This window comes from Rousettus aegyptiacus, unplaced genomic scaffold, assembly GCF_014176215.1.
Source record: "Rousettus aegyptiacus isolate mRouAeg1 unplaced genomic scaffold, mRouAeg1.p scaffold_m13_p_10, whole genome shotgun sequence".
NCBI lineage: Eukaryota > Metazoa > Chordata > Mammalia > Chiroptera > Pteropodidae > Rousettus > Rousettus aegyptiacus.
Genome location: NW_023416285.1, coordinates 93,467,459 through 93,488,026, shown reverse-complemented (window position 1 = coordinate 93,488,026; position 20,568 = coordinate 93,467,459). Strand labels below are relative to the sequence as shown.

At 37.9% G+C, this 20,568-nt stretch overlaps 1 protein-coding gene across 3 annotated transcripts in view; it reads right to left on the bottom strand.

Annotated features, from left to right (window-relative positions):
* Positions 1 to 1,341: 1,341 nt before the first annotated feature.
* The window catches only part of USP6NL (USP6 N-terminal like), a 137,719-nt gene continuing 118,492 nt past the window's right edge, over positions 1,342 to 20,568 (bottom strand). For all 3 annotated transcript variants that reach the window (XM_016133329.2, XM_016133326.2, XM_016133337.2), the window contains 2 exons: positions 19,762 to 19,914; positions 1,342 to 3,464 (listed from right to left, as the gene is read on the bottom strand). In XM_016133329.2, coding sequence (XP_015988815.2) covers positions 2,056 to 3,464; positions 19,762 to 19,914 — 1,562 coding nt within the window. In that variant the 3' untranslated portion in view covers positions 1,342 to 2,055. The remainder of the gene's footprint in view (positions 3,465 to 19,761; positions 19,915 to 20,568) is intronic.

Below are 20,568 nucleotides of genomic sequence, written 5' to 3'. Positions count from 1 at the left end.
TGCGCAATGTCTACTCAATCAGAAGAGAATAGGCTTTAGAAGCATCGGAGATGCAGCATTTCTGCCATGTGAAGAAAAGCACATAAAAGACACAAAACGAAATAGTTGTCTTACTTTTAGCATGTTAAAAACAATCACATCCAAAAAAGTAAACAGATAAAAAATGTCATAGATGACATAAGAAAATAGTGTGTGCATATATATTTTGCATATATATATATATAAATCTACAGTATTTACCACTGTGAACATATAGATTTTGGAACAGCTCAGGCGCTGCTATCATGAACTAAATTGTACAGCTCAGCTTATCTTATTACAAGTCACAGAATCATGGTTTAAAAATTAGAATTAATATCCTCAGCTACATTTTTATATACATTTATTTCTAAGTTTCACATGATCTGAATCAAGAGCCCAGCGATACCAGGATTTCGTCTGAGCTTCGGCGTATTGCTCACTGCTAATACGCCACATTTGTTTAATAATGTCATTACCAAGTTGATTAAAATTACATTAGACTCATTATATACATAAAAAATATTGTCACATTCACTAGCTAAACAAATGTTACTCTCGTTTTAAAAGACATACTTCTTCTGTACCTTGAAAGCTTAAAGCCCCAGCCTGCAACAAGAAGAGCCCTCGGTGTTAGGTTTTCTAGTCTATTATTCAAACATGAGCAAAGTAACGCTGAAAACAAGCTCTCCGATTAAACACAAAGTCATACTTTCTTGGTGTGCTCCAAACTTTGTCGATGTTTTGGTAATTGTAGTGTAATAGAAAATTATAAAACACATTGCTAATTTGTTTTTAACATGAACCTGAATTTTTGTCACCAAAAAAGAAAAAAAAAGTTTTGAAAGTTATGAAAGTCGCACTATTAAAAAGACCAAAATCTTAGATTCCCATTATTAATTGGATCATTTCCTACAATTTTACACAATAATTGAATGGCCTAGGCACAGCAATATCCATTGGCTACATTCTTTAAAGAGACAGTGCCAGAAGTCATGTAAACGACCGCCTGGCCCTTTGTAGTGAGGCCCTGCAGGAATCTGAGGGCCTGACGTGGAAGTAGCCATATTGCTAATCCTGCTTCCACAGGAACCTGCAAGGAACAGTGACTGGCAGCCTCTCCTGCTGGCATCCACAGGACGCTGTGCTGCCGCGCTTCCTTTGCATCTGGCAAGGGCCATTCTGCTCTGAGCTTTGCGAGTCAGACCAGAACACAGGGCAGAGGCACTAACACTGACCTTGGTGCTCCCGGAGACACTGACAGCTGCACCTTCGGCCATAAACTTACTTTAACTGCTTCGATTTTTAAGCACCATTAAGTGGTTAGCCTTTCTCTCCAATGATTTTAATTTTCAGATTGAAAGAAAATGACAGCAATTGAATGAGAAAGATAAGCATTCTGTGAAATCTGAATTATTCAACTCGGGGCAAACCCTGAAATCAGCTTAGGATCTAGGTTTAAAATACAATGGGGAAAAAAAAAACTTGACTAAAACACCAGTTAAAGAAAAGAATAATAAATTATTCCATGGATCTAAATTAAAAGTAGTTTTTAAAAATGTTTCTTTAGTTTTGTGTTCAAATGTGTATGCATAGATGCCTACAATATCTATTAAAAGACACATACACTACACATAGCCTTAAAAATATCTACTCTACACGACAGCTTTTCAGTGCTTTGTAACATTACTCAAAATAGAATGGGCTAATAGAGTAAAAACGTTCAGGTTTTTGGAGAAAGCTATAAATGAAACTGAGTAATGAATTATTACTGTACGTGCATCCCTAAATGCTATTGCTATGTTTCCACGGTAAATTCTTTTTAACAGGTTCAGTGATGATGCAATTTAAAATGCTCATCTTAAGCAGCATCTTTATGGGATGAAAACACTTCCATCTACTCTTATTACTAACATACGTTAGAATTGTGCCAGTTGTTTACAATAGTACAAAATACTGCTTTGGCAATTATAAACATAGCAATGTAGGTTTTGTATGGTTTCTATTCTCTTGTCTTCAGCAAGTGTAGATAAATTCTCACAGCAATACTGATTCTTGAATCGAAAGTCCATCCCGGTTTCTGTAGTGATACACGGGAGCCGAGGGCCCTGAATATTGATACCCAGATGAACTGGCATCTTCTAAAGCTGGGGAAGTTCTATACCGCACGGGACTATCCACTGAAACTGCGGGGAGGTTATGGTCCTGAAAGGGAACATGTGGAAAGGCAGGATATTTTGGTAAATTGCTTAAGTGGCCGCGGTTAGCATCTCGAGTCCACAAGTGTTCATGCGTCTCAGGTCTGTATATGTAACCGACTTCGGACCACTTCCTGTTATCTGGCAAGTAATCCACTGGAGGAATGATGAATTTTCCATTCTTTGGTGACCCTGAATTGCCCGAATATCCCCCAGCATCAATATCGATGGGAAGAACTTCTATTCGACTAGATGGTAGTACAAGAGGAGCTGGGCGGCTGTGAGATTTCTCTGGAGAAACATTAATTGAAAGAGTAGAACCATGAGGCCTCCGGGAAGGATTCGTTTGGATCCCGTAGCTAAGCTGCGGAGACACAAGGCTGCTGTTGGCGGGAGGGATGCGTTTTGGAGAACTCCCATGGTAGATGGGGGGATTGCTGTACGACGGAGGGGGCACCATCCCGCGATCTTCTCCATCGAACTGAGATGGATATTTCGCGTAACTTGGAGGCTGCACTTTAAAAGTAAACTTGTTTGACACTTTTGATGGACTAGGACTTGGCTCAGCATGCTTTCTCGGACTATGCGCGTAAACAATATTCCTTGGACTTTGAGAATAAGCCCTTTCTAGTGCCTCTTCAATAGAAGTGCCGTTTCCGTTTTCAGGTACATTGTCATATTGGGATGCATTAGAACCCCGCTTCCCTTCATCGGCGTCCCAGACCTTCATCTTCTGCCTTGCATTCGGTATCCGAGCATCGGCAGAACTTGGGATGGGGACTGTAAGCGTGGGGTGTGATCCACTTTTGCCTTCAGTGGCATATTTTGCAGTTTTTCCAATAGCTGAAACATCTGACGGTTTATTCCATTTGGGCGCGAATTCCTTCCTGGTATCTGAAGTAGCATTGCTATTTTGATTAGCAGCTGCGTGATCATATTGCCTGGCATTGTCTTGGGAACCTGATGGAAGTTTTCTTTGAAAATCTGCCTCGTCTCTAAGCTTTCTGGTCTCCTCATCCACTGATTTCGGCCGTGGTTGCCGTACTCTTTCCGGCGTTCCAAGTCTACTCTGATGGTGAGGCGAACGCTCATGTTTTTTGTGAGGTGATGAGCTGCTCTCTCGTCTGTTGCTCTTATGGGGACTTGACCTGCCAACACTCTGTCCATTGCTCAGGTGACTAATGCCAGCAGACTGAGATTCGGGTGGAAGCTGTCCCAAAGGTTTCTTTGGAAATTCATCTTCTTTACCTAAAGGAAGGAATAAATTCATAAGTAACATAAAGACATGTGTAAATAGTATCAAATCTAAGAGCCGCATGGTGGATAACTGCTTACTTTTCACATGTGCACTCACGTACACGCGCTGCACATACACACACCACATTTCACTGGCTTACGAGAGCCACTTTTTAGAGAGATTGATAGTAAAACATACCAAAAATCAAAAGCTTATTAGGCAATGTGCAGGTGGGAATATTTATAATCTTATGAGTAAGGTTCATACACGGTAATATAATATGATTCTTATATTTTGTTAAGATATATTGTTCTATGCTCTTTTATGAATGCAAGGCAGATATTTTTATTCCAAAAACAATTCTGCAGCTCAGTACTTCAATGTCTTACCATTATATCATCTTCATTTTAGCTTACTTCAACAAAAATGGTTTTGAAATCTCAGTTACACTTTTCTTATCAACTAAAAGCAGGTCTGCCAAATTTAAAAGTCAACTAATGACCAATTGTGACCTAAAGTTGTCCCCAATTAGTAGCAATATTTATACCAGGCAAAATAGACTTTAAAACAAAGGCTGTAACAAGAGCCAAGAAAGTACCCGGTATTCCCACTTCCAAGTACTTATCTGAAAGAACCCAAAACAAGACTTTGAAAGGACATGTGAATCCAAATTGTTCTTTGCAGCACTATTTACAATAGCCAAGATATGGAAGGAACCTGATGTCCAACAGTGGATGAATGGATCCAATGGACCATTGCGCAGTCATTAAGAAGAATGAAATGTTGCCATCTGCAGCAACACGGATGGACCTAGAGGGTACTGTGCTGAGTGGAGTAAGTCAGACAGAGGAAGGAAAATGCCATATGATTCCACTTATATGTGGAATCTAAAGAACAAAATAAAGGAACAAACAAGAGAGAAACACTAATAAATAGAGAACAAAGTAATGGTTGCCAGATGGGAGGGGGGGTGGGAGAGTGGATGAAAAAGGGGGAAGGGATTAGAAAGGATGAATAGGCAGTTACAAAACAGTCATGGGATGTAAAGTATAGCATAAGAAATACAGTCGATAATATTGTAATAACTATCTTTGGTGTCACATGGGTACTAGATTTATTGGGGTGATCACGTCCTAACTTATATAAATGTCTCATCAATATGTTGTACACTTGAAATGAATAATCTTGTATAGCAACTGTAATTGAAATATAAAATTTAGAAATTTTAAAAAATTAAATTAAATTTTTAAAAAGTTGTCCCTAAAAACTTATCACTAAGTACCTTCCACAGTTTAACTTTGTGATAAAAGGAAATAGTATTCTCTATTTTAAAGTTAACATTCTTAAGATGATCCCACTTTAAAGCAAAAGAAAGAAAAAAATAGAAAATAAGAGATAATCTTATTGAATACTTTCAGTTTTACATTTTAAATAAGTAAATTCAGAAATTCAATGAGGAATTAAAGGAAGGTGCGATAAGCTTGCCATTCAGTAAACAGTGTTTAAAAATGATTTATTACAGTAAGGATATCCAATAAACATTATCTTGAAAAGACAAAAAACTTCACTTACAAAACTTTCATGATTTAACCTACATCTTTTTCATGTGTTATCATAAAATAATATGTTCTCACTTAAAAATAAGTTGCCGCTCTCTTCCAACATCCACCTGTTCATCCATCTAACGAACAGCTACCGTGTAAGCTCTGCTGCAACGCGCTGGGCAGCGAGTACGTAGCAGCGAGCAGGCGGACGTGGCCTCTGTTTGCACGTTGCTCGCTTCTTAGTGATGATAATTTTGTTATTAACCCTCGTACGATTTTCTTTAAGATATTTTTTTAAATATTCAATGAGCTTTTCTTTGGGACTAGAGGGAGCAGAGAATTAATGAAGAAACAATATCCTTTAAATAGTTAAGCGACCAGTATCAGAATTATTAAGCTAAAAATAACATTTGTGCTCTTCTAATTCAGTAATTTTTAAACTTTTTAGAAACTGACTTTTTTTTTTCCCAAAGTAAATTTCATATGAAATCCAAATAGATAAAGAATATATAAACAAAGCTGCTCTAAAGTGGAGGGGCTCGGGGTACCTCCCAGTCACCCTCTTTCCCACTTCTCGCCACTGGGCAGCTTCTCGGAGGCCCAGGGTTCCAGAGAGATCCAGTCCTGCCCGCATTTTGTAGATGAAAAAGCAGAGGCTGAGAGAAGCCAAGTGATGTTTACTGGCAGAAACAGAATGAGAACCAAGACCCAGTATTTTCACTCCCGGTTCACCGTTTCTTCCACTCTGCCATGTTCATTCAACTCCAGAGAAACTGGTGATGGTTCTAAACTGAATTTAACTCTTCTCTGATAATACGGTGCAAGCTCTTTATTTTCTACATTTGAGAGCACACAAAGCATTAGAGTTGGCGATTACAGTTTGTTCCACTCATTCATTCATTCATTCATTCACTCAGCAAATACATACCACCAGGCAACTACCGTGCAGCGGGCGCTGCTCCGGATGCTGGCAATGCACAGAACGGGAGGGCGAAGTCCCGTCCTCCTGGAGCTTACGTGCCAGCTGCGCAGCTATGACGACGGCGCCAGGGCAGGGCAGTCACGGGGATGTGGAGTGGGACAGGACAGAGCTGGGAGAGCTCCGGCAGGAACAAAGGAGCTCCGTGCCAAGAGTGGGGGGCGGGCGGAGGGCAGGGGAACAGAAGAGTGACGGCACAGAGTGAGGACCCGGGTGCTTTTTTCTGAATTAACTGCAAACTACTGAAGGTTTTTCAGCAAGAGAGTAACAGGATCTCATGTCCAATAGCGTTCACTTAGAATGGGGGGCTGGCCTTAGACTGTGTAATAATTAATGAAGAAATAATAGCTAATACTCATTAAACCCTTACCGCGTGTCGGCACTGCTCAAAAAGCAATAAATACAATGTCAGCAATAGGCATGTAAGATACCTCACTACTACGGTGCTTTTCATAGATGAGAAAATGAGGCAGGAAGAACGAGTCAGCGGCAGATGGAGAATTCAAGCCCAGAGCTGATCCCAGAGCCTTCGCTCCTTGCTCCGACTCTATGGTGTGGCGGAAGCAGAGGGACGAGGCTGCTTCTTGGAAACGGTTTAAGGCCGAGTGCAGACACAGCTCGCGGGTTAGACGCGGCGTGTGAGGGACGAGCAGAGCAGAGCATGGCTCGTGGTGTAGCGACAGCAACAGACGGCTGCTATTCGGCAACAGCTGGAATAACCGACACTGTTCTGTGTCTGTTCATAAGAGAGACGTGATAACTCAAACGTTCAAATCCTTGTCGTTTAGAAAAGTTTTCTGTGTTTATGAATGCCGCGAAATTATCTGAAGCATTCTAGTTCAGCTTCTGACCAATCTCACGGGAAACATCTGGAATTGCAGTATGAGACTTGGCACAAATGTAGCCCAAGTCAAGAATATTCGCAAGTAGTTATTTAGCCTATGGGGTTAATAACTATAACAACGAATATAAAATTAAAATCTATGTAGTGTCCCCAAAAGCTCTTATCAGTTCTACATTTAGTTCCAGATAAATGTATGAATTCTTTCCACCACGTAAGCAAATGACCCTGACAAACACAAATTATCAAGAAGATATAAGGATGGGCGTAACAGAAAAACTGAATTTATGACTTTTCTTTTAGTCTCCATTCTGACAATACTCCAAGGGCACACAGTCATTTGAATGGCTAATTCAACGGCTGGTTGATATTCCATCAGATAATAATATCAGCCAACCATCAAAACACCCTTTTCAGGTTGGTGAGTAGGAACCTGATGGAAAACACAACCATGAAAAAGAAAAGGCAAACGGCGACACCAGAGAGCAGTCAGGTCGTGCTGCTCCGGGGGCAAAGTCGGATCAGTGTGGAGATTCCCGTGCTGAGCGCTCTGGGCTGCCTACGTCTCCAGCACTCGGTGGCTTTGAGCGACCTGCGGAGCCACCAGCATTCCCGTTCATAGGAAATAACTGTAAATATTTTAAATTCTCATAGCGGCATTATAAACAAGCAGGGACTGCTGTGTGGCTTGCACGTGCACCCCCGGAACCCCGGTCTGGCAGTGAAAGCTTCTCTTGGCCAGACTTGCAGACACGCAGAGCCTGTTTTCAATGATTTAATCCACATCAATTCACAACTCATGAAACTAAATTCACTCAAAATCAGGTTTTTCAAAGGTCAGCCACCTGCCGTAGACTGACCCTCTATGTCCTGCTCTCCCCGGCCCCAATGCAAACCTAGTGCAATGGTATTTGGAGACGGGGCTTTGGAAGGTGACTAGGCCACGAGGGTAGAGGCCTCCTGGTGGCATTGGTCAGGACCACCCCCTGCAGAGGGGAGGAATGGATGGGGCCACAAAAGAGGAGTGAGATCTGCCCGGTTTTCACCTCCCCATCACAAAGGCTTCTAGAAAAGTAGCCCTGCTGCACCACAGGGCCTGCAGCCCAGGGCTCCTCCGAGCGGTGGTCGGCAGTGGAGTGAGAAGTGGCCTGAGACAGAGTATAGAAGGGTTTAATAAGAAACCAGTGAGATGGAAGAGATTAAAAAATAAAGTGGGGGCGGAAGGAAGGAAGTGGGAGGAAAGAGGACTAAGGGAGAAAACTGAACATCTTTGGGGAAAAATAATGCCATTTTACACTGTTCTTATATTCTAATATCCGTAGATTTTTCATTCTGAAATCCTTTAGGTATATAAAGGCACGTATTGGTAAAAACCAGCAGGACACATAGTAAAATGTAGGATTATGGATCCAAGGCATGTATTTCTCAGGAGAAGGAATAGAAAAACTGAGAAGGAAGTAATGAGGAGACTGAGGTGGTAATTTCATGCATAAAACAAAATGGAAAGGTCTGTATCATACATATGTGGGATATTTAATTTTTCAATATAAAGGGTAAGAAAAGTATTCACCTTATACTTAACACTATTTTATATGCAAGTCAGTACAGAAATTTCTCTAAGGAAGAGACATTTATATTCTATGCATCTACACACCATATTAGAATAATAAGAAAAAATTAACATGTGCCATTTACTAAATGGGCAAGTGGCCAAAATCTACACTGGGGAAAAAAATCTTTCACTGTTCTAAAATAGCCCAAAAATAATATCTTAAAGTTCTTTCACGGTAGTCCAAAATACATTTCCCTTTCCCTGTAGTAGACAAAAACTGACTTCAAGTGATTTCTACTTCTTTGGTATTCCTTCCTATAATATCTAAAATAGTAACAGAATTGGAAGTAAGGTATTGACAAAATGTCCATTAACACATATGTAATTAATAGTAATGACACACTGTTCATATAAACACTAAAGAAACATAAAGATTACAATACCCAAACATAGCTAACAAACTAGATGTAGCAGGGTTTGGAGAAAAAAATTCAGTGTTGACACTATGACATTTTTATCTAATTAATTCCTAAATGGAAATCTCTTATTAGGCACTAGGTTAGACTCTGTAAGAGGTACACATAGCAAATACAAACACATTAGAAAGTATGGCCTCTTTGCCCCCATAAAGATTTTCAATAAGCATGGAAGAAAGCAAAGCAATTTGAAACAGGCAGTAGACAGATATATGAGAAAGAACTTCCTAAAATGTAAGTGCTTGAAAAAACAAATTCCTCCCCAATTTTAAAGACATTTAGGCTAGAAGGCCTTGCATAGTAGGGTAAGGATACTGACAGGTGCCAGGCCGGCCTGCGGTACTAGGATTTGCTTAGTTTAAAACTGTGTCAGGTCACATCTACTTCCCATGATGAGTTGTGACCAGGGAGCACGCTAAAGACCAACAAGTGGCACTAACCCACAACTCATGATCTCACATCGACACCTAGCCGCCTAATTATCTGCTGACTGACAACACTGTTGCATTATGCCATGTACAAGTTACTCCCACAACTGACTGAACACCTCTGAACAGTCTGCAATTCTGCCTGCACTTCAGTGAAGGTCCTGAGGGGCCCTGGGGACAGCCTGGTCTGTGGAGGAGGGCTGTGTCCCTCAAGAGGAGAAATGAAAAGAGGTGGAAAGAAATGACCAGAGAAGGAAGGAGGGGAAGAGAGGGAAAGAGAGATGAGGAAAGAGGGAGAGGAGGGGATGGTCGTAGCAGGTGAATCATGAGAAGACCAGAAGGAGGAGGCAGGCAGGCAGAAAATGATGACTGAGGCCACAGGGAACCTATGACGAGCATCTCCCTTCTGGGAAGCAGGCTGCAGCTCTCATGTCTGAGTCGGTACTTGACTGTGTTTCATAAACACTGGGCAGGGCAGGGGTCTCTTGACTCCAAGGGCAGTACCAAAACTGAGGGATTCCACGCCGGGCAAGCTGACCTCTGCATTTATGAAATTAGGAAGAAAAATCTACTTGACTTTGTTATAACGGTGATTCTTTTTTTCAAGATTAATTACTCAACTTTCATTGATATGAAAACATACTATGTAAGAAACCGTGTAAGAAAGACAAATGCCATTACCAATGATATTTTTTCATATGCTAAAATTCTCTGCCTTGTTTCCACAAAAGTAGATCCAAATAAGCATTAGCCATTACTGTACAGTCTCTCCCTACTTAAACTACCAACCCCAACATGAATACTGTTACACTCGGCCTTTGTTCGGTTTAACTATCTTCTTTTACCCCTGGGCAACTGAATGTAACTAAGACTCAACCATAATTGATGTCAAAACAGATGGCTAAAAATAGACAATAAGTATTAATATTTATTATCTATACTTCATTCTAGACTTCTTTTCAATATACATAATTTTGCTCACCCTATAGCTCCATGCCTAAAATTTTATTCTTCCCTTCTTCCCCTGAAACCACAGGAGTTTAAATGAAGAATTACCTCCCTAACTCCTCAAAGGGTAGGAAAGCCCCACAATTCCCATCAGACAGAATAGGGGATGTTTTTGTGAAGATACCACATTAAAGGTATTTTCCACCACTGTTACCATCATCTACGTGGTATCTTTATGCCAGTGCCAACAATTAAAATAATATACTCCAAAAAGGGAAATATAACTTGACATATTTTAGAAAAAAGGCAAAACTATTTATTAGGTTTTTTCAAAGCCAACAGAAAGAATAATCTAGCCATCCTGAAAATAATAAGGGAAAGAGTCCCTCTTAAGTCAGCTCCCTGAGGCTTGTCCTTGATCTTACTCAGGTCTGTGTCACCACCCAGTGGACACCGTACTCAACTGCAAGCCCTGCAGATGAGGTGTATCAGAAGGCATCGACAGCTTTTTGCACCCAGCAAGAGACATATAATTACAGGAAAGTGCTCTAAGTGCTCTCTCTTGTGAGCAACATTTTACTTTTAAATTTCAACAATAGACTACATATACTTCGACTGCTCTAACAGTTTTCAGTAAGAAGTGGTGGGGGCTGTTGTCAGGAGAATTATTCTGGGTTAGAGAGTATTCTTATTCTCTTCCAGATCAAATAGTAAGTCCAACTGAAATACTGTCCCATTTCAAATTTTTATCTGAAAAAATCAACTGGTTTTCTTTCTGTTTAATGTGCCATCGGCCAAAAGAATATACAATTCAAACTCTATTATAGCCTTCAACAAGGTGAGAAAAAACAAATATTATAGTTAGGCTCATTGGGTCGACTTCTTTCCCCCATCAGATTAAACTTGAAAGATAAGGGAAAGAAGGGAGACAATTATTTAAACACATTTCTCATTATAAATCTATTTAATACTATGTAAATTCAGTAGATCTTTATGAAATTATTTAATTTTTAAAATTCTCATTTTGTGTTTCTTAGCATTTTGGTTCACATAAACATATGTAAAAATTATTGAACACACGTAACACTTGTTTTCTATTAAACAAAAAAAGTGAAAACACACTCAAGCCCTCAAAAAGTGGGACGGTTCCTTGTTGGCACCAGGAACCGGTGCTCCTATGAGACTCTATCGCCTGATCTGAGGTGGAGCTGAGGCGGTGAAGGCAGCGTTGGGGAGCGGCTGCTAATGCAGATGAAGCTCTGCTCACTCGCTGCCACTCAGCCGCTCATCTCCTGCTGTGTGGCCCCGGTCCTAACAGGCCACAGACTGATAGTATTCTGCAGTCTGGGGGTTGGGACCTCTGATTTAAAACATGAACTCAAGAAAAGGAACCCACGAGGGAAAAAGAGAAGAAATGGTTAGAGAGGTAGAGGTGGAGGAAGACAAAGACGGAGCGTCATCTGGCAGTGGGGCTGAGTGAAATCCAAACTGTAACCCCCACGAAGCACTGCTGTGGACAAGCAAAAGTGGACATCTCGTTCCTATGTTCCAGTCAAAAATCTGGACTGACATTACAAAAAAAAATAATAATAATAATACAAAGGAGAAAATGCAATACTGAATCTGGAAGTTTGTCTACAAATTAACAAATAAAAATACCAAATTATCAAGGAAAAAAAAGGACAGGTAACAGACAAAAACAACGAGATGCTTGCTTTCTTTAAAAAGGCTCCTCAAGTTCCATATTTTCTGCTATCTAAAATAAAAGATAAACTTTAAACAGGTTCTCTCAATTATTCTGAGAAAAATTTCTCTCCATTATTCTATATAGATTTATGAATTTAGGCCAAATTGGCAGCCATAGTGGATCAAGACAGGCTTTCTAGCCAGAATGAGTTCCTTAAGTGACAAAATCTCTGCCAAACGGCTTCATCTGAACAGAAAGTAGCTGAGAACAAAGAGATATTTCTATCTAAATATCATGAGCCACTGGAGTATGCAGGAAACTATTTGAATCATTTTAATATTTCACTTGTCAACTAAAAGTACTTTTACTTAAACCAAGGTCTTCATAGTTGACTCACATTAAGAGATGAAGAGCTAAAACATTATAGCTGCTTACATATGTCTAGTTACAGCAGTGGCAAAAAAAAAAAAAAGCGTTATAGAACTAATCAATAAAACAGAAAAACAACATGACACAGAACAGAAATGGCTGGAAATCAGATTATACCATAAAGAAAAGGCTTGATATACTCACAACAAATGAAAACTAAAAAACAATGACATAAGGATACACTGTCAGCAAATCAGAAATAGAATGAAACATTGGTTGATGAAAGATATCTACAAAAAAGGTACATGCATTTATGTAAATGTGTGTACATATGTAAGTCTATATGTAAAGGCAAGGAAAAGAACTAGCAGAAAATGCCCTAAACTGTCAAGAGTTGTTACCTTTGAGGTTGGAATGGAAGAACAACGCAGTAAAGGAGAGCCTTCGTACGTCAATCAGTATACTTCAAAGATTGTCTAGCGTTCTAATGTGGATATGTGTGTGTAATATTTGTGCAATAAAACTGAGAACAGAGGATTTTTTGGAAAAGCCAGATACCCTTTTGCACATGAAAGCAAGGAAGTAGTCAAAGACTAACAGCCAAAAGGACAAAGGAATCAGTTTAAGGGAGAGCTCACTGACCAAATACAGAACAATCTGAGCATTTAAACAATAATATCTGACTAAAACATTTAGAACAAATCAAATTCCATGAATTCACAATTAGAACACTAAAACAAAAGCTCATCTGCCACAATTGGAGATAATCGAGAACATCAACTCCTAATTTTGAAAATTAATAAAGAGAAAATAATTAAGAATTTATTCTGTTTTTCAGTAAGAAATACATTTTAAAATAACCATAGAGGAGAGATAACTCTTTGTTACAGAAGAAAATCTGCTGGTAAATGTAAAAGAAATATTGGAATTTGAAAATTATTATTTTGCAACTTCTAATGAAACTTAGGCAATGATTATTCATGGAAGCAAAAAAAATGTCAGGGCAAAGATGAAAAGGAAACTAGATATCTGTATAGTGTAAAACATTATGACATGGAATATTTACAAAGTGAAAAGTGCAGTAATTTTTTAAAAGCTTATGATTAAAATAAAGAGATCTGGTTATCACCATCTTCACCCAGAGCTCAAACTAGGTATCACTAAAACTAATAAAACTAGTCATATGTTCCTCCTGTTTAACCTGAATGTAATTAAACCTCTACATTTCACTTCTAGCTTACGGAAAATATAGAGGCTAGAGGAATGAGCTAAATGACTATAGGAATGAAAAATTAGACTACCCTGGAATGTGGGACATTCTACAAGACAATAGGACTGATCTTTTCAACAGTGTCATTGAAAAAAAAAAAGAAAAAATAAAGGTAGGGGTAGGATGTGAAGAAGAAGAGGCTGTTGCACATTAAAAGACTTAAGAAGCACATCAAACAAACACAAAGTAAGGTCTTGGTTAAATTCTGGTTAAGAAAAACAGTTAAGACAGTATTGGGTATAATTTTGATATGGAATTGGTCTACGGTTCATATTTGGGAATTATATTATTAATTTTGTTAGATTTGATAATGGCATTGTGGTTAGCCAGAAAAAAGTCCTTGTTTCTTGAACACAGAGATTAAAGCAGTATTAATAGGGAGTATCTATGATGTCTTTATTTTCATTTTAAAATTATAAGCTGGGTGATGAATAGATGGAGTGAGGGGGTCTTTAACATTTCTTCTACTTTTGCATATATTGGAAGTTTTTTGGTAAAATCTTAAATATATTCAGAAACCAGAAGTGAACAACTTTCTGAGAATATACAGTAGTCTCCCTATCCTTACCCATGGGGAATACATACCCAGACCCCCAGTGGATGCCCAAAACTGCAGATAGTACTGAATCCTACATATACTATGTTTTTTCCTACTCATACATAGCTATGGTAACGTTAAACATATAAATTAGGCACATTTTATGAAACCAGCATTAGCCTGATACCAAAGCCAGACAAAGATACAAGAAAAAAAGACTACAGAGCAATATCCCTTATGAGAAACTCCTTAACAACAAACTGAATTCACCAGAACATTAGAGGGAGTATATGCCATGACAAAGTGGAACTTATTTCTGGAATGCAAGGATAGCTCAACATGAAAATCAATCAAATACATCACATTAACAAAAGGAAGGGGGAAGACCCACATGATCATTTCAATTGATGCAGAAAAAGCATTTGACAAAATTTAACAATCTTATCTTTCATAATTAAAAACACTAAAAAAATTAGGAATAGAAGGAAACTACCTCAACATAATAAAGGGCATACAATGATAAAACCATAACAAACATCATGCTCAATGGTGAAAGACTAAAAGCTTTACCTCTAGGATCAGGAACAAGAAAAGGCTGCCCATTTTCACCACATCTTGAAGTTCTAACTAGTACTTGAAGTTCTTGAAGTTCTAACTAGGGCAAGTAGGCAAGAAGAAAGAAAAAGCATCCAAATTGGAAAGAAGCAAGTAAAATTATTTCTGTTCACAGATAACAGGATATTATATGTAGACAACCCTAAAGATTACACACATACACACACACACACACACACACACACACACACACACACACCCCAGAGCTAATAAATGAGTTCAGCAAAGTGGCAGGGTACAAAGTCGACACACAAAAACTAGTTGTATTTCTAAACACTAACAATGAATAAACTGAAAGAAAATTATTTTAAAAATTCTACTTACAATAGCATCGAAAAGAATAAACTTCACCTAAGAGGTGAAAGACTTGTTCAATGAAAACTACAAAACATTGCTGAAAGAAACTAGGGATTGGATTGGAAGACTTAGTATTAAGATGCCAATACTACCCAAAGTGATCTACAGCTTTAATACAATCGCTATCAAAATCCCAATGAGATTTTTTGCAGAAATAGAAAAACCCATCCTAAGCTTCATATGGAATTTCAAGGTACCCCAAATACCTAAAACAATCTTGAAAGCTGGAGGACATTTCCTGATTTTGACACTTAAAAGCTACAGTAATCAAAACCATGTGGTACTGGCATAAAAAGACATCTACTTTGAGACCAATGGAATAGAATAGAGAGTCCAGAAGCACATGTATGTTTAAATGATGCCAAGACCATTCAACAGGGAAAGAATAGTCTTTTCAATAAATGATGCTGGGAAAACTGGTTATCCTTATGCAAAAAAATGACTCAAAATAGACAAAAGACCTAAATGTAACCCTTAAATCTATAAAACTCTTAGATAAAAACATAGGGCAAATGCTTTATGACATTGAATTTGCCAGTGATTTCTTGGATATGACACCAAAGGCACCAGCAACAACAACAACAAAAAAATTGGACTCTGAAAATTTAAAAATCTTATGCATCAAAAGACAGTATCAACAGAGTAAAAAGGCAACACACTGAATGGGAGAAACATTTGCAAATCATCTCTTTGATATGGAATTAATATCTGGAATATAGAGGAAACGTCTAAACAAAAACAAAACAAAACAAAACAAAACCAGATAACCCAATTCGAAAATGGGCCAAGGATTTGCATAAACATTTCTCCAAAGATACACTCACGGTCAATAAATAAGCACATGAAAAGATGATCAGCATCACTGATCACTAAAAAATCCAAATCAAAACTACAATAAAGATACCATTTCACACAGATCAGGAAGCAAAACAAAACAAAACCAAACCCAGAAAATAACAAGGTTGGCAAGAATGTGGAGAAATTGTAACCCTTGTCCACTGTTGGTGGGAATGTAAAAGGGTAGAGCTGCTGTGGAAATCACTACAGCACTTTCCCAAAAAATTAAAAACAAAATTACAATATGACCCAGCAATTCCATTTTTGGTTATATACCCAAAAGAATTAAAAGATCTTGAAAAGAAATCAGTATACCCACATTCCTAGCGGCATTTTTAAGAAGAGCTAAAATGTAAAAGCAACTCAAGTATACATCTACAAACAAATGGATAAGCAAAATGTGATATATATATATATATATATATATATTTATACACACACACACACACACACACACACACACACACACACACACAACATTATTCAGCCTTAAAAAGGGAGGCACTTCTGACACAGGCTACAACATAGATGAACTTTGAGGACATCATGCTAAGTGAAATAAGCCGGTCACAAAACGATAAATATTGTATGATTCCACTTATACGAGCTACTTAAGAGTAGCCAAAGTCACGGATAGAAAGCAGAATGTTGGTTGTCAGAGGCTGGGGAAGGGGAAATAGAGAGGTCTTGATTAACGTGCATAAGCATCAGTTTGACAAGATGAAACGAGTGATGGGAATGGATGGTGGTGACGGTTAGACAACATTATGAATGTGTTTCGTACCACTGAACTGCACACTTAAAAAGGGTTAAGATGGTAACTGTTATGTTGTATGTATTTTGCCACAATAAAAATTTAAAAATATATGTATACCAAAAGTTTTCCTAACTAGTTAGAAAAAAATGGAAGGAAAGTTCACCTTATAATAGCAATAAGAAAGATAAAATCTCCGATGGAGTGGGGTTGGTATGGGTGGGTAAGAAATGTGTACCAGTCATAAGAAAGCAAATTCAAATGAGGGATGCTAAAGGTAAACTTGAACAAGTGAAAACTAAAAGCCTGTGCGTAGAAAAACTCATTCTTGTCAGTATCAATTTTCTCTCAATCATTTAAACTCAGTGCAATCTCAACTAAAATACTAGTGGATTCTTTTCTTGTACTTTGACAAAATAAAACAAAATAATGAGGAAAAATTAGATATTAAATAGATATTAAAATTGTTTGTAACTCTAAAAGTACACATCGGTGGACCAGAATAAAATGCTGAGATACAGATATAGATATTTGGGAACTTTATTATATGACAAAACTGGCATCTCAAATTACAAGAGGCTGTTAAGCTATACGACTAGTTATTTGGACTATAGGAAAGTAGAGTTCTTAAATCTTTCTTTACACAGAAAGTAATTCTAGATTAGATTCAAGCATAAAAATAAAGGTTCAAGCATAAAAAATAAAAATGAAAGTTATGAGAAAATATGGGTAATTAAAAAAAGTTTTCATTTAGCATGTGGACAATCCTTTACCCAAGGCATAAAATAGAGAGGCCATTAAAAAAAAAAAAAAAAAAAAAAAGGCTGATTAAAAAATTTTGAAGCCTACATGAAAAGTGTCTAAAACACATATATTAAACTGACCAATCTCTTTAACTGATCAAGAACTTGTATAAATAGACCAAGAGACAAATGGGCAGAAGATGAACAGGAAAGTTTACAGAAGATATTAAAATGCCCAATTAATACATAAGAAAAACATTTGATAAAAATGAAAGAAATGCAAATCAAAACAACACAGGAATACTGTATTCAACCAGCAAAAAAAAAAAAAAAAAAAAAATAGCAACACCACGTGTGAGTGTGGGTCTAAAAACTGTCCCCGTTGTACATTCCTGGTGACACTGCAAACTTGCACAAGAATGTAAGCAACTAAAGAGAAATAACATGCTCATATAGGTTTTTTAAATGATAGATATAATACTAAAGCTTCTTGCTATAATGTTCATTTTATTATCTTAATGCTCCATGTATAGCTTATAATAAGGTAAAGAGGGTAATGAAGGGCAGGCTATGGGGCAAAAAGTCCAAAAAGTAAATGTAGTAGCAGAGATACAGATGAAATACTGTCCTCAAGGTCCAGGGCCAGCTGGCCATATTTGACCTTAACTGCCAGTCTGATCAGAGCAAAATTGAGCCAATGCTTCTGGTTGTATTTATCTAGCCCACCCTCTCATTCCTCTGCTCTCCTCTCCACCCCGATTCTACCATTTCCTAGTAAAAAGACCTTACAAAAGACTCCAAGATTCTGCATGTATAAACTGAGGATGAATACTTTCTTTTAGTTATTTTTAGAAATTAAATGATAGTGCATGTAGTAAGTGGCATACAGTAAGCATTCAACAAATGTTAGCTGGTAGATGCCAAGAACATAGGTTTTGATATTTTATTCTCATACTTAAACAGTTCTGTTCTATGCATTTTTTCTCTATATGTCTTTTACTAAAACTCATCTTAAACTTTTAAAAGCAGACAAGATACTTAAAAATAAATTGTTATACTAGCAAAAACGCATTAGTAACTGTGTTCCCAGATGCATTCCCTGCTGCAGGAAAGAATCAGTTATTACACTGGACACGAGAGGGTTGACCTTGCTTAGCAAAGGCAACAGTTGCACAGGGCCTATGCCCACACCTGATTATTGCTATGACAGTTTTCTAGTGAATCCTGATGACCCAGAAGGAACCTGAGAGAAACACTGATGATTAGACCCCTTGCAATTAAGTAACTAACAGCAGAGCATCTTGATTTTTACCAAAGAGTAAAAAGATGTTTCCCATGAATGTATTCCTGCTTGTTCTGCACACACACAAGCCGACATCAGAGTCTGTGCCACACCGAGTGGAAGCGCCCAACCCAACACCATCGAAGAGCGTACGGCACTGACATTACTCACTTTTCATCTCTCGCCCAGGATCTTCCACTTCCCTATTCCCTCCCACACCCATCCACACAACAAAGGTCAGAAAGGAAAAGGGCAGAATAACTTTTTCTCAGGAAATCACACAGTGTCAAGTAATATCCGGCCAAAACTCTTAAGAGTTATCCTAGTCAGATGTCCCTACATTTTCTTTTTCTCTTCACTCTCGTCCTCTGCTACCCTTCCTCTGATCCCTCCCCAGGCCGCCTGCATCTAGCTCTCTTACTGCCCTGCACAATCTGTCTTTGTGTAAATTCTCTCTTTCCTGTGTGCACCTAAGAACAAGAAGCATGACTTTTCTTTTCAGTTAATCCCCAGCACAGCACCTAGCAGAAAACCTAACAGGAGGTGCTGGAAGATGCCTTGGAATAACTAAATAAAATATATCATCCGCACTGCAACATACTGCCGAGCCCTGGATTAGCAGTTAGACTCAAGTGTCAGTAACGCCACTTGTTGGTTCTGTAGCTTCATAGTGAAGCATTTTAGCATTAGTTTCTTCTATAAAATGGAACTTTCACTTGCTCTGCTATTGTATATGGTTTCATAAATTAAAATGGTTAAAGTAAAAAGTGCTTATGATTATGCTAGTTTAAAGTGACATGGTTACGTCTGTACAACAGCATTACTTGTCAACCAAACTCTAAAGTTAAGTCGGGAGAGGACGATTAGGAAATTCTAATTTTTTATTAAGAAAGGCCGATTTAATTAATACACTTATTTTCTTTTTCTTAAAATAAAGTCACAAGCAGCTGGTAAGACACTGATTTACATTATGTCATCGTGAGTATATAAAATGTTTATGTTTGGAAACAGAAAAGGCTTGTGCTAATTGTACTGTGTCTTCCAATCATAATTATAATTTAGATATAAAGTGTCTGGATATTTCTTACCAGGTTCTGGAAGGTCTAATTTTGCCCGCTTTAGTTCCACCATAGAAATCTGAAGCTGCTCTATTACAAAATCATCTTCAAAGAAAAAGTCCTTTGCCAAGGTCTCCTGAAGAAATTCTACAAGTTCTTCCATAGACAATTTCATTAGATGTTCTAAGAAAGGAGGAGAGAAATAAAATACCATGTCAACAGCTACTTTAGGTTGAGAAAATGTATTCTATTCTGGTGTAATATTTTTTGAAAAGGGCACAGCAAACAAATTAAATATGGCATTGTGAATATCACTGAAATTCCGTAACACAAAAAATATTTTCTGATAATAAAGCAGTCACAGAGAAAAGCAGGTACTCCTACAGGAAAGGTGGGGAGGGGAATACTTACTTATACCGTCTCATTGGTGTAAGAATAACCATACCGAGGCATGAACACTAACCTAGAGCAGGAGCCTCTTAGAGAGAATAGACATAAAAAGACCACCCAAGATGACATGAGGTCTTTCTGTTTTATTGATACAGAGCTCCAAATCCACTTTTGGGCCTATACTTTTAGTGCTTTAGAATTTCGAAAAAAATCTGAATTACTAGTTTTATTTATATCTCTACTTGTAAAACTAATTTTATTGGAAAATCAAATTACAGATATAAAACAGAAAGTAAAAATCAGCTAAGATCTCACTGCCCTACAAGTAGACAGATGCATGTACATGTATATCAATTTTAAAAAGTAAATTATACTTTCCATGTTATTCACCTCGTTTTTTTCCCCACTCAATAATGTATATCACTGATATCTCTGACTTCAACATAT